Raw genomic sequence first — 14,479 nt, forward strand, 5'->3', positions numbered from 1 at the left:
AAAAATCTACAAAGAGAAACGTGTGAGTCAAACTTTATTCACACACTGCGCTCATACAAATCCATAGAAATGTCACACGAGTCTTCTCCAGAACATCACAACCTTATCCCCCAGATGTTTTTAGCTTCTGGTACAGAAACTACTCAACCAATCCAAATGTGAGATTTTATTGCTGGTCCCAGACGCACCATCTCACAGCATTCCTTTCCATTCACAACTGAGTCATGTAACATTTCAAATAAAGAACATTTGACTCCAGTCTTTGATTTAAAAAAAATCTACTTATTAGAGTAGTTCTGTCTGGCTTTTGTCCAACTGAGAACCTCAGGCAAACAAAGTTAAACAGAGAACACATCTACGCTGGTTTGATGAGAAGAGGTCAAATCTTAATAACACACATCATTTTTTGTTAATGTTTTGCTATGATGGAGCTGATCTTATTGCGTTGCTCAGAGTTCCTGTTATTGAAGCCCCTCGGTGAGTCTTACAGGTTTGTTGCTCTGTTGGGTACAATTATTACATCTGAGGTAAACATAAAAACAAATGAGCCTGACTCAGCCCACACAGTCGATCCCATGTGGTCTATTTTAATGAAACTCAGATGATCTTCTTGTAATTATTTTCCACTTCAGTCACCAGTGTTAGAGTAGAAGCCCGTTACAAATGTTTTTGCAATGTTGGTGATAGAAAATAATAATTTGAGTGTTTTTAGCCGTATTATTGATGTCTCCGAGATGAGAACTAAATTCATATTTAGTGATTTTATGGTGTTTGGTTGGCTTTTCAGAAAAGAGGGAGACGGCCGTAGTGTTTCTGAAAATATCACTTCTTTGCATTTCTCTCGGATGTACCAAAAAGTTAATATTTCATGTTTGGATGCTGCTTGCAGCTATATTTTAGCTCTTATTTTATGTAGTTATATTCTCTGACCCCCCTGAGGGTCTAGGGCTCACAGCTACATCTATAACTATAACAACATATAACATGTTTTTCCCTCACACTTCTGATAAAAGAAGCTCATTTGTATTGCTTTAATTGTTGTTTTTTGCTTTATTAAGAGTTTTGTCATTTTTTGGTTTGTTTGCTCCTTTGATTCTTTTCTTACATTTTTCTTGTATTTCATTTATTATTATTACATTACTTTCTGTGTATTTTCATGTTGTTGTTTGCGTTTTTAATGTAACAAAACGTTTACTTGTAATTAAATGTTTTATATAACTAAAATTAACTTTCTCTCCTACGGTTTCTCCCCCGTTCAGCACCACAGACAGCGCCTCCATCAATGCTGCTGGTATTTGTAGTTTTTTAATTGTCACTGATAAGAAACGACGATGAGCGGAAAAAACACAAAGTCCCAGCATCCTTTGCGGCCGTGCGTCTTCTCCAGCGGAGCCGGGTGTTTTCTCTCTGTGCGTCATGGTTACCTCCCGAGTCCGAGCTGCGACAAGCGCGTGACAAGTCCCCCACAATAAGACCGGAAGTTTAGAGATTTAACCTTCAAAATAAAATCTGGAATTTTTACAGCTGGCTGGTACGTGTTACAATAACAATAATAATGAGCTCCAAACGAAATTAATAATATTCCAGTGTGTTGAGAAACTAACACACACTCTCAGTGGTGGAAGTACTCAAAACATTTACCAAAGTAAAAGTGCCAACGGACAACAACAATGTAAAATCCAAAAGTCCTGCATTCTTCTTTTTTTTAATCTGTCATATTATTTAGTGGGCAAGTGTACAATGACACGTAAAATGTCTATATAGTCTTTTTTCTTGTGCAGCACTACATGCCCCGGACTCAAATGCCTTTTATTTTGTATGTTTAGAGACCGGAAATGCGCTGTAATAACCTGCTCTGTGTTAACTTGATGCTTCTGCTCGTCAGTCCGAAAAACGAGCGAGAAAACATCACTGAGATGAGACTCGGTGGTCTGGGAGGGTCTCCATCAGGCGTCTGGAGTCCGGTTCACTGATCAGCTGAGTCTGTCTGTCTGGTCACCTGTCTGTCTGTCTGTCTGTGTGTCTGTCTGTGGGTGGAGGGACTCAGTTTGCAACGGGAGAATGCTCTCCTCCTGCAGGGAATCAGGACTTTCCTCTCCTGTCATCCGGCCGGTATGCTGCGGTGTGAACCCGGGGCTTCTCCCCTCCTCTGCCCGCTGAAGTTGTCTCACCTGCGGTGATGCAACCCCTTATTTCAGCCTCTCTTCTCCGCGTCTCTCTCCGGAACGGCCCGATCATTTCACAGTGGAAATAATCCGTTTCTTTTAATTTTCTGAGATTATGAGGCTACACACCCTGTCCTCCTCCTGACTCTGGTGGATTTTTTTTTTTTACTCGCGGACAGATTTGTGAATGGGATTGTGAGCTTCCGCACGTTTTCTCCTCCAGCGAAACCTCCTCCACCTTTGCGCGCTGCGCGTAAATCCGCGGAGGGATGATGTGAACAACCGGGGGATACAGGAGTAATAATAAAAAAACAAACCCGTGCTGTAGTAACCATGGCTGGTACTGAGGTCGAGGATTAGTGTGAGGAGGGATTATATTTTCCAGGAGCAGAATCCTCCATCAATTGTGCTGTTTTTTTGTCTTTTTATTTTATTTTCTCGGACAGAACTTCCCAAACCCGTTAGGATATGTTCTCTATTTCCGTCTGTTCTCTTCTTTTATTTCCTTTTTGAAAAGTAAAAGAAAATCCTCTGCTCAGACTGTGCTCCTTTAGCCGATATGAGAGTAAAAACTACAGTATTAAACACAACAAAGTTCGCCTCATTACTCAACTGTAGCTATTAAATACCATAAGTCACGATGGGGTCGTTTTAACGTCACGGTTTATCATTTCCAGCGCAATAACAACACTGTCAGTCCCTTTGGAAATATTAATGGAAATTGCACTCAAACCACAGGAGATAAAAAAATACTATTAAGTGCATCAGAAACTCTCTGCAGGACTATCCATCCGGCACACCTGAGGATGAAGATGATGATGATGATGGCTGATTGAGAGTAAAGAGCTCTGAGCTGCCTGCTTTTTCTGAGCTATTTAATTCACCTGCTGCCGGATGCAGAACTATGGACACACAGAGATATGATCAGAGGTGGAAAATGACCCGTGAGTACTGAATTAACTCTAAAATACCACCAGATACACACAATAACTATGTTTCTGTATAAACTATATTTGCCATCACAGACATTAAGAATATTGTGTAAGGAGCCACAACTGTACAAGTTAGGATTAAAGTTATTTTATTTCACCATGCAGAATATTATATAGCCTAATACAGAGTTAAAATAACATTACATTAATAGGTGTCATTGTAAACTGATTATTACGCATCAGAGGGACATGGAGGAACTGTATATCAGTTATTCAGTCTCCTTGTTCCTCGATCTGTTTAATTACGATCAGATCTCAGATTTCTGGTACTGATGATGTGTGCACATGATGTGGTCTGAAGGATCTTAAACCAGAGGAAGAAGTCGGAGTGAACCACCAGCAGCAGGAGCAGCAGCGGTGTGCCGTCAGATGAGCGAGGATGTCGGACCGGAGCGCCCCGGGCTGCCGGCTCAGACTGGACTGGGTCTACGGGTACCGGGGCCACCAGTGCCGGAATAACCTGTACTACACCGCTGGGAAGGAGCTGGTGTACTTCGTGGCCGGGGTGGGCGTGGTTTACAACACTAGAGAGCACAGCCAGAGGTTTTACCTGGGACACAACGATGACATCATCAGGTAAGAAAGACTGTGCTGCCACACCTGGATCTGTAAAAGTCAGTTTATAACACAAGATATATATATATTTATTTATAGCCTATATTAAAAATGTGTTTACAAACTCTCACGCAACTCGTGCCATACATTATCCAAGTCTCGTGTATTCAGTCATGTGTTCAATATTCTTCCCAAACACCTGCATTTTCGTCAAAATCTGACCGATTTACCTAAAACATGGAGGAAAGGTCATGGATCATTAAAATCTTGCGGGTTCATCCTCTGGGGAGCAGGAATATGTCAAGTTCCAATATCATAGAATTTGGCAGATGTCTGAATGTGGTGCATGGAGCTGCAGTGCAATCTGTGTTGATTGTTGTTGATAGTTTAATGTTACTGTTTATTGTTAAATGTTACGCACCACCCGCCACGACAAATTCCTTGTAGGTGCAAACTTCCTTGGCAATAAACGGTTCTGAATCTGATTCTGATCACAGAAAACAAGTCCACAAAGAGGGATTTTTTACTACAAAACTCCCTCTTTGTGTTACATTTTCATGTGAAGCTCATCTAAATAATGTTAGAGTTGGTGAATATTTGTGGTTAGTTGTATGTGGGCTGTAAGAAAACGCCTAAATGTTTTATACAACATGGTGGACTTGACTGGAGGGACAAACTCTGCTGAATGAAATCTTCAGTCATGACTGTTTCACCTTCCTTCTCTGATATTTTGTCTCACGGCGACTCTTCAACTTCTCTTACTCATCTGGACGTTTCGCTCTTTGTCTTTTGTTTGGAGATGTTTCTTAGAAATCCTGGCGGGGGTTTATTCCTCCCACACAGTTCTGTTTGACAGAAGCTAAAATCTAAACAGAAACAGGTCTTTACTGTGCCAGAAAACAGCTTTTTAAGGTTTTGGGTGATGATTTATTGTGGGTTTTTTTAAGGTCTTGAGATGACTGGCGTAAGTAAGTGGATTTATGTAATGAAGGAAATATTGATATTTAAGATGTTTCCATTCAGACCAGCTGGCAGTGCTTGTTTCAGTTCATCTATCAGCGGTGCTGAAAGAGCTCAGGAGCAGATGATGGTTGTCTTGTTCCCCACGAGCCTCGTCTGTCATACAACATGTAAGACGCTTACATTAGTGAGTCCTTTATATGTGATATGTAATGGTTTTAATAGCCTACATAGAAATACATACTGCTACATCAGAAAAAACAAAATAATTTCCCAATTAGTTACGCAACTTTCACATTAAGACATAAAAATAGAAACATATGAGCTACAAGTGAAGACACATTTTAAATCTGAATCTTTTATGTTTCCCTCTTTGTTTCTTCATCCGTGCATTTTCTACTCGTAGTTCCGAGAGGTCCCACGTGACTTGAAGGCAACACAGTAAACACAACAGAGATATTTCTTATTTCTACTCATGACACACCCCAGTCTGTGTATAATAACATATTAAATGATAACTGCTGATTAATTTCATGCTGTTTCTGAATCTAATAAAACAACGAGACCTGTGATGAACTCCTAACGAGCTGCACAGCTGTGATCCTGTTAGAGGAACCAGATGCAGTTTCAGGTGATGAACGGCGTCGTTCTCGTCTTAAATGAATAAACCGAGCAGGAGGAAAAGAACAAAGTAAAGTTCAGAAGACAAAATTTTATTACACATTTGGTGCAAGTCTGTGCAATATCTCACCACAGTGATATGATTATAGATATTATAGTTTTCTGTAAAGATATGATGGCAAACTTCACAAAACTTCACACAGAGAGGAAAACATTACAAAGAGGAACCACATATCCAAACATCCTGGAGAACTCCTTTAAAGGACAGAACACAGTTTGTGGATCTGAATGAGCCAATTGAACATTTGTTCACAAACACCCAAAACCTTTGATCTGGGATTATCTGGCAATTATATAATGGAGAGTCTGTTTTCACGGTCAGGACGGACTGTGACAGGTGTCTCTCATAGTGTTGAACAGATTATATTATATTGAGGATGGATGAAGCATCTCAACTTCCTCCCACTTTCAAATCAAAATATACTGGATACAGGAGCGGCCATGTTGAGGTTTTTAGATTTTGACCAACCGCCTGAACCAAGCAGGGCCACAGCTTGTTAGCCACCTAGCTGCTACGTTAGCACCACGATAGCTGTTTGGCTAAAAAGGCCCGACAGCTAACCACACTATCTTTATGAATATATATACACATGTTCTATTACACAGACTCTATATATGCCTCCGGCTTCGCAATTTCGTCTTTGATTCTTGTTTTTAGTTTGACTCATGTCCTATCTGCTAACATGGAGGGGGCGGGACTTATAACGTATACAGCAGCCAGCCAGCAGAGGGAGACTGAGATGTTTTGGCTTCACTTTTGGGTAGCTGTCATGTCGTCCATCTTTAATACAGTCTGTGTGTTGAACACATAAAGAATAATCACCATCTCTGCAGCTCTATGGAGCCTTTTATCCTCTTTTAGTTGCTAGTTTTGGTTTTGCATCAGATTACCTGTCTCGTTCATGAAGTAAACCCACTTTACACGAACATTTTGTCTGGAGTCAAACTGTGATTTGTCAGCGTTGTACAGCGTTTTTTTTATTCTCCATATACAAAACAAACCCTTCATACAAAACAACATCTATTTATAAAGAGGACTTTCATTAAGTGCATTAAGATTCTTCCACAGCGTGCTCGCTGTTGCACATCAGTTGCAAATAAACATAATTTTTAGGAGACGGGGTCGTTGGTTGTGTTTTGATATCTGCAGCATTTCTGGACGTGGAATGTTTGCTTTTACACGTTGAGCTGATGATTAAGGAGATGCAGCAGAAGGGATTTTCTCTGTTGATGAGAGCAAATTAAAGCAACTGAAGGAGGAAGATGAATCAACGAGGTCGCTCATTCATGCCAACACACACACACACACACACACACACACACACACACACACACCTGGTGTATTCATCGACACTAAACAGCCTATGAGTCATCAGAGCAGCAGGCGTGTTTGGACAGTTTATTCAGAAGGCCAGTCAGCTGCTGCCTGTGGTACTGTGTCTCTGTACATGTGTGTGTGTGTGTGTGTGTGTGTGTCACACTAATTGAAAAGCTGGATGCAGCCTCAGCCGGGCCATGCTCTCTGATAGGAGTGTTAGATTTGTGTTTGTGCCAAATGATCACAGCTCACAGCTGACTGCAGGCTCACAGCCGTTACTACAGTGTGCTGTATGGTGAGTTGCCTCGATGTCACTGCAACCGTTCTGACATAATTTAAAACGCTTCTGCACAAGTTCCTGTTATAAAGAGGAATTCAAACTGTGATGACTGTAAAGACAGTCTGTATTTTTAGTATCAAACACCCTCTATAGGTTCGAAAGGTTTTTATCTGCAGATCAGTGTGTTCAGTATCTTTTGTGTTTCACGTCATCGACACCATGAAATCACTAAAGACTACAAACGTACAGAAGATGAACGTCTCCTTTAATCCCACATTCTTATTTTCACATTTCTGTATGTGTACACAACAATAGTGAAGGAAGTATTCAGGTCCTCTACTTAAGTAAAAGTACTAATACCACACTCTACAAATATTCTGTTAAAAGTCCTGCATTGAAAATGTTCCTTCGGTAAAAGTATGTAAGTATAATCACTGTTATAATATTATATATTATATCATTAGATTATTGTACTCATGCTAGACCTTACGAATACTTGTACCTGGTTACATTCCACCTCTTGTACACATTAAACAGAAGATGTACATGTTAATCAGTGAGTGTTAGAGACAGTAGAAATAAACCTTCCTTGAACACAGTGTTCACAACATGAAGCCGTCGTGACATATCTTAGACTCTCCTCTGTGCCGTCGTTCAGACGTGTATCTGTTCTTCAGTAATTAAGACACAAAGCATGAACAGACCCAGAGAGCAGGATTTGCTGGCTGCAGGAAATGTCACTGTGTCCCTGGTCCAGTCTGATGCATTGGCCTTTTCATCACTACTGACACCGCAGCCAGTGCTGTTACAGTGGAAACCATTACGCTCCGAAAGGATGGAGAGGAGTTCTGGTTTCTAGTTTCAGGCTCGAAAAAAGTTCAGCGTATTGTTCTAGTTTTGATAATCACAGACCATGACTCGCTGGGAGTAGTCCAGAGCTGCTCTGACACTTTGATCGAGAGAAGTTGGGGAGTTCTACATGTTTTAAATGTACTATAAAGCCTTTAGTGAGGGAGCGGTGTGAAGTCTAATGAATATCCTCAAGTGATGTCACTTGAGTCAGCGTCAGGTGGGTCTGAAGAATACAAGTTTGAAAAGTGAAATATATCTGAAGTTGAGTTTACCAGACCTCGGTTCCCCGCTGCTCATTTTCTACTAGAATTTCACACCACAATCTGCCACCCAACTATCAGCAGATGCATTGTGGGTATTGTTGGCACCAGTTTCTGACAAGAAAGAAGAATGTGTGGAATTACAAGATGATGTCACATGATGTTTGTGGTTCTGCTGCATTGCTTTTGATACGTTTCTGGACCCAATGAGGGTCCACAGTCTTTAATGACTTTAATGAAAGATGTGTTATGGACAGACTTCACGGTTCCACCTGAGAACACGTGTTCCAGAGATACAAAGAGTATGATTCACATGTTTGGATCATGTTATCTCTCTATATTTACAATGAAACAGTTTTCATTTGTTAACCATTTGTAAGCCACAAAATAACCTATTGTCATCAACACATCTGGAGTGTAGTCATTATGGTTTATTGTAAAACCCGTGATTATGGATGACATGTATCTCTGTTGTTGGTGCCTACAGTGTGAAAACATTTAAAAACAGAAGGAAAGAAATCAGAAATAAGTGACGGAGACTTCTTTAAACTTCCTTATGTCATCCTCATCTCTCCTTTGCAGCTAATATGTGTAAACCGCTAAAACCAAAAGGGATTAAAGAGCTGGTTAAATGAGAACAGCAGCATGTTTTAATGATTTCCAACTGTAATCACTGGAACACAAACAACAGTTCTGCACTGCGGCTGCTCCTGCTTCTCCCACAAACTGGAGCTGATGGGGAAAAATCTGCAGACGACTGAGGTAGTAATTACATTTGCATTTTAGTCACTTCGCCAATGCTGTGACCCAGACTGACTTACAGTGAGAGTGACAGGAGAATGAAAAGATCAGCAATTTTTAAAACACAAATTCACTATTGCATGTCAAAATGTCGTCCTGATGTCAGTTACTGCAGCGGGAACTGCCACAGAGGAGGTTTTGACTTCTTTGAGTTTAAAAGTCTGTCTCTTTCTGTCTGTGGACACATTTTGTCAGAACCGTGCAAGATGCAGTCATCAGACTTTACAGGTGTATAGTTGAGATCAAACTGAAGGTTGAGTTTGAAGATGGTTGTGGTCCGAGCAAGGTTGCCGAAAGTAAGGGGGTTACAAAGTGAGGAAGGGGCCATTGGCCGCCCACATTACGCCCCTGGCCTGGGTTGGCGTCGTGGCTGATGTGATCCCATCACAAGATGATCTCTAGTGATATTCTTTTATTAATAAGACACATGAAAGGCCTCTAAATACAGACATTCTAACAAAATGTTACTTATACAGTCAGGATTTTATTTAATAAATATAATTTAACATAAAACTGCTAATAAAGAGCAAATGCTACAAAACTCCTATATTAAAACAACTATAAGAATGGTCCTATTTTAATTTTTTTATGATCAAAGGTTAAAGGTTCAATGTGTATTGTCTGCATTTCACCTTTTTAAAAGCAGGTTCATGTTTTTCTCAGATTTTTTCTTTATTTCTTGTGAAGTACTGACAAGTTCCACCTCAACATGAGAAGGTAACACGAGGGGTCACTAGTAGACAACTGATGTTTGGCTATTTGTATTTGAATAACACGATTGAACTTATGTTTTACGACGATTCTTCACAAGCATGAACTTAAACCATTGACAATATCAACTTTCTATCGCCTGTGTTGGTGAGTTACAGTTCATGAAGCATAGAGAATGTGAATCTTAAATAATTCATGTGATACTGGATGTTGAGTTTTTCTTTCTTCTCTGCAGCTCCTTGTGTTGAAAGCTCTAGATCATAACTGCACTCACTCCTGTCTCTCTGCTTGCCTGATGGATTGCTTCAGTAATTGCAGGCTCCATGTTGAAGCATTAAATCCATGTTGAGTTTTTCTGAAAGGGAGAGAGAGTGGGACTGTCTTTTTTTTTCTTTCTTTCTTTGGCTCTTTCATGGCCGAGGCCTCCCGGGGGGCGATCTGCCTTTTGTGCATCGGGCTGCTGCTGAATACCAGCGATTATTATCGCAGACTGGATGCTGCTGCGAAGAGCTCACAGCTCCAGTTCAGGTCTGTGCAGCTCACTCAAGTTCACATCGACTTCACTTCACTCGTTTTCATCTTTAGATATTTTAGTTAAGAGTCAAAACCAGAGTTAAATGTTCCTCAACTCTGCTGAGCCGGTTCAGTATTTGTTTCAGTATTTGTTTCCACGTATATATTATTTTATGAAAGATGGAATTAATAGCATTTCATCAAATACAAACTTCACTTTGTGCTTTTTTGCCAAGACATAACTCTTAAAGACGTAAGCCATCACCAATGAACTGAACCCCATATTTACTACTTAATATTAATTATGGCTCAAGACCCCTTTTCTGTGCATTTGCAAAAAAATTTAATCAATTCCCACATCACATTAGAAATAATCACTCCTTCTACACTTTATAAGGTTTACATTTCTATTTCTATTCTTAAGTAATTATTTTTTTGCTCGGCCTTTATATATGAAAAACTACAGTAGTAGTAGAAGTATACTCGTATACTAAACCTGACTCTACTGCTGCTCCTAATGTACAGAATACTGAAGAGACCGCTTGGGGGCTTCGCGGATCACCAGATGAGTTCATGCACCAGTCCGGCTTCATGCTTGTTAGCCTATTAGCTTGTTAGCCTCTGGATATTTCCCCTGCTGCCTGCAGAGTTTTATACAGTTTACTTGATAGTTTAACAACTTCTAGTGGCTGTTAGTGTTAATAATTGTTTTGTATTTTAATTTAATTACTTCGTCCAGGTCATTTTTGCTGTTTACTTATTTAGCTCCGGTGGGAGGAGGAGAGCTCGGCGCCCTGCAGCGTCTCCTCCTCTGGCCAGGAGCAGAGCTTTGCCTCGCTCTTCTGCCGGTTCCCCGCTGGGAGACAACACCGACACCAGGCTGCTTGAGGCCGAGGCCTTATTGCTGGGCCCGCTGGAGGGAAAGGGGGGACGGGGGCACCAGAACCAGGACTCAGAGGGGCAGTAAAACGAGAGGTTTTCTAAACACTACCGCTTATACGTCCACAGCGACCACCAAAACAACACAAAATATAAATTTCCTCGTAGTAACTTTAAGTAACTTAAGTGTGGAAGTTACAAGTGATCTACAGCTTACTGCAGTCTTTGGATAGTGTCGAAAAGAAAGCAGCGAGGAGACTGCACTGGAATATAATAATAAATAAGGTCACAGTATGCACAGGGGATTGTTAAGGAAACTATGTTAATACGTACAGGCGATGGTGTTTTACACGTACGCTGAAATGATTTTATCCACTCGTATTCAACGACCGGCCGCAGCACCGACTGTTTTTAGTTGTCGACTTCTTCTCACTCTCATTTTAAAATGTTACCCTCTGTTTCCTCTTTTAAACACACAATTAATTCTGTTTTACTGTGAGTGACCACATCTGAATGTCATCAAAATGCACACAGACGAGTTACATTCATGTCACTGACTCACATTTAAAGCAAAAGATGAGGATGAACTGTGACTGAAGGATCTGGGTTGGTGCTCTCTCTCTCTCTCTCTCTCTCTCTCTCTCTCTCTCTCTCTCTCTCAATCTCTCTCTTGTCCTCTGTTTCTCCTTTCTTTCCTCTCCTGTCCCACTTCCTGCTGGTCGCCTGCAGGCAGAACCTGACCGACCAACTGACACACACACACACACACACACACTCTCACGCACACACACACACACACACACACACACACACACACACACACACACAGACACACACACAGGAAGAGCTCAACCAAAGGACATCATTATGTTTGCTGTGTAGTTTTGATGGTATTTCAGCTTGACTGGATAAAACTAACCAGCCGTCTAATAGCTCAGCAGCTGAAGGAGAGAAAGAAGGTCCAGCTGATGAGGTTGAGCTCACATTATGGAGGAATCTTCATTTTTCATTTTGGTGATTTGTTGTAGAAAAGCCTCTTTAGACTGAGCGTCAGAGCCAGTGGTGGAATCAAGAAGTATTAGCATGATAATATACTTAAGCAAAAGCGAAAGTACTTATTTTGCAGAATGTTCCATTTAATATACATTCTATTATTGGATTATAATTATTGATGCATTAATGTGTTCATCACTTTAATATTACATCATACGTTATGTTAATTTTAATTTGTATTCATAATCTAAATAAGCAAAGTAACTAAAGCTGTCAAATAAGTTTAGCTTAAACATACAATATTTTCCTCCAGAATGTAGTGAAGTAGAAGAATAAAGTAGCAATAAATGTGAATAGTCGTGTTAAGTTCAAGTACCTTAAAAATTGTACTTAGGTACAGTACTTGAATGAATGTACTTAGTTACTTTCCACCACTAATCAGAGCAATACAACAACACTGAGGTCAGGATGCATTAACATATTATCATCTTTGAGTTGGTATGTTGAACCTGCTGCACCTAACAAACCACATCCAGCAGTTACAGAGCAACATTATTATTCATGAGGAGTCTTTGTGTTTGTGTCACCTGATGAATGTCAGTCCAATACTCACTCTTTTTTTTTGGCTCAGTTTTGGTCTCCACCATCTGCTGAGGGAAATATCTGTCTCTTTAGCCGCTAAATGCTCCACTATGTTCACCAGTTAGTCTCTAACTGTGTCTTCCTGCTGTTCACTGCTGAGCAGGTAGTGGACTGTGGCTTTTTATTGCTTTTTCTCAGAAAATGAGGCTATAAGAGCGGCGAGTCAACCAGAGCAATTAAACTTTTGGCCAAACAGAAAGACAATGAGCTGAAACTCAATATAAAGCTGTAAAGTCGAGTGAGGCTGCAGACTTATACCAGAGACTCCTTTTTATATTTATATTCATACATTATTATGAAAACATCTACTATAGATGTTTAAATTAGAAATCCTTACATGTCCATTTGCAAGTAAATGTGAATTTGCTTTTTCAAAAATATCTTTGAAAGCGTTTTAAAAGCAGCTGTGGAAATGTTGTGAATGACAGACTATGTTGCTGTCTGTGTTTCCAGGTGCAGAGTTAATTGTTGGTTTCTCCGTTGACGTACAGATTACCTGAGAGACACAATGCAATGGAAACACACACACACACACACACACACATTCATATATAGGTAACACACATTGTCATTTGAAATAAGCTCACATACAAACACACAGAAACACTCAGCTGCTCCGTGATGATTAACATTTTTTACTTGGATTAGATTAAAGACTTCATGTCAAATTTGTAGGAAATAGTATTTGTGCAATTGGTTGAAATAGTATCCATTCATATTATTGCCAACTATTTTCCAAATATATATGCCACCATTTTGGTAAAAGTTTTTCCTTTTCTTTCAAGAACTAGTGAGTGGTTTAAAACAATAAAAACACACATATAAGACCCCTTTTAATATGGCTTTTTCTCAAGTAAAATATTACTACAAGTAAAAGTTGTGCATTAAAACTCACAGCCCCCTGTGGTACAAATCAAGCTATAGATGTTACTGACGGTTGAAGGCGTGTCGGACTTCATGCATCCACTAACTCAGAGCAGACTCATCATTATCATCATTGCCACAAAACCAACCAATTCAGCCAGAACCACTAACCAGCAGGGACACCCGAGGCCTGTGTGTGTGTGTGTGTGTGTGTGTGTGTGTGTCTGAGGGTGGGGAGTCCTCTGAAGCGTATCGCAGCTCGTTTCCCTCTCACCAGGGGAACACACTATGCTAACTGGCTAAAGGTGATGAAGAAGGGAGCTATGGCCTGTTGTTGTTGTTGTTGTTGTTTGCGGCTTCGGCTGGCAGCCAGAGAGGATGCAGAGCAGTCAGTGATGCGTTCACTGTCGTGTGAGCAGAGCAACGCTGCCGGCTGTGCTTTCGGACTGAAGGATGTTGCGTGAAATGAAGTTAGAAAAGACTGTGCTGTTGTTTAGAGGAGTCAGGGATCAAGATAAGACACAGAACTTGCACTAATCTGGACTCAGTGCAGCGAGACACTCACTAAGTGGGTTTGATGCTTTGTTCCCGCTGGGATCACTCATGCTAAAATGCCAGACTGTTGGTTTGTAATGTTTTTTTATGTGTTGTGTGTGTGGGTGTGTCTGCTCTGATACTACTTTTTTTAAATGTATTTTGGTGGAAGCAGCCTGTGACCAATAACTGAGTTCAAGACAAATCTCCTCCACAACAATGAAATATAATCTTATCTCAGCATCCAAGGCAGTCGTAGTCCTGGATGTCTCTCGTTGATCAGATGAAGGACGCGGCTGTGTGCTGCTGTTTTATCAGAGCGGAGGACGTGAACCAGATTTATTGGATCTGTCAAACCAAACTCCAACCACCTCATCCTTCAAGTTATCTTGTGGAGCCAAACCTTAGTGGTTAAACACTCTTCAGATAAAGCATTAATCTCGTCTTTTTGCAGTTTGCCGAAGTTTTATATTTTTCAG

The 14,479-nt window shown here is 40.5% G+C and overlaps 1 protein-coding gene across 5 annotated transcripts in view; it reads left to right on the plus strand.

Annotated features, from left to right (window-relative positions):
• The first annotated feature begins 3,536 nt into the window (after positions 1 to 3,536).
• LOC142934567 (echinoderm microtubule-associated protein-like 6) overlaps positions 3,537 to 14,479 on the plus strand; it is a 53,687-nt gene continuing 42,744 nt past the window's right edge. For all 5 annotated transcript variants that reach the window (XM_076078973.1, XM_076078976.1, XM_076078975.1 and 2 more), the window contains exon 1: positions 3,537 to 3,733. In XM_076078973.1, coding sequence (XP_075935088.1) covers positions 3,537 to 3,733 — 197 coding nt within the window. The remainder of the gene's footprint in view (positions 3,734 to 14,479) is intronic.

Source organism: Anarhichas minor, unplaced genomic scaffold, assembly GCF_050575085.1.
Source record: "Anarhichas minor isolate MPS153535 unplaced genomic scaffold, ASM5057508v1 ptg000069l, whole genome shotgun sequence".
Taxonomy (NCBI): Eukaryota; Metazoa; Chordata; class Actinopteri; order Perciformes; family Anarhichadidae; genus Anarhichas; species Anarhichas minor.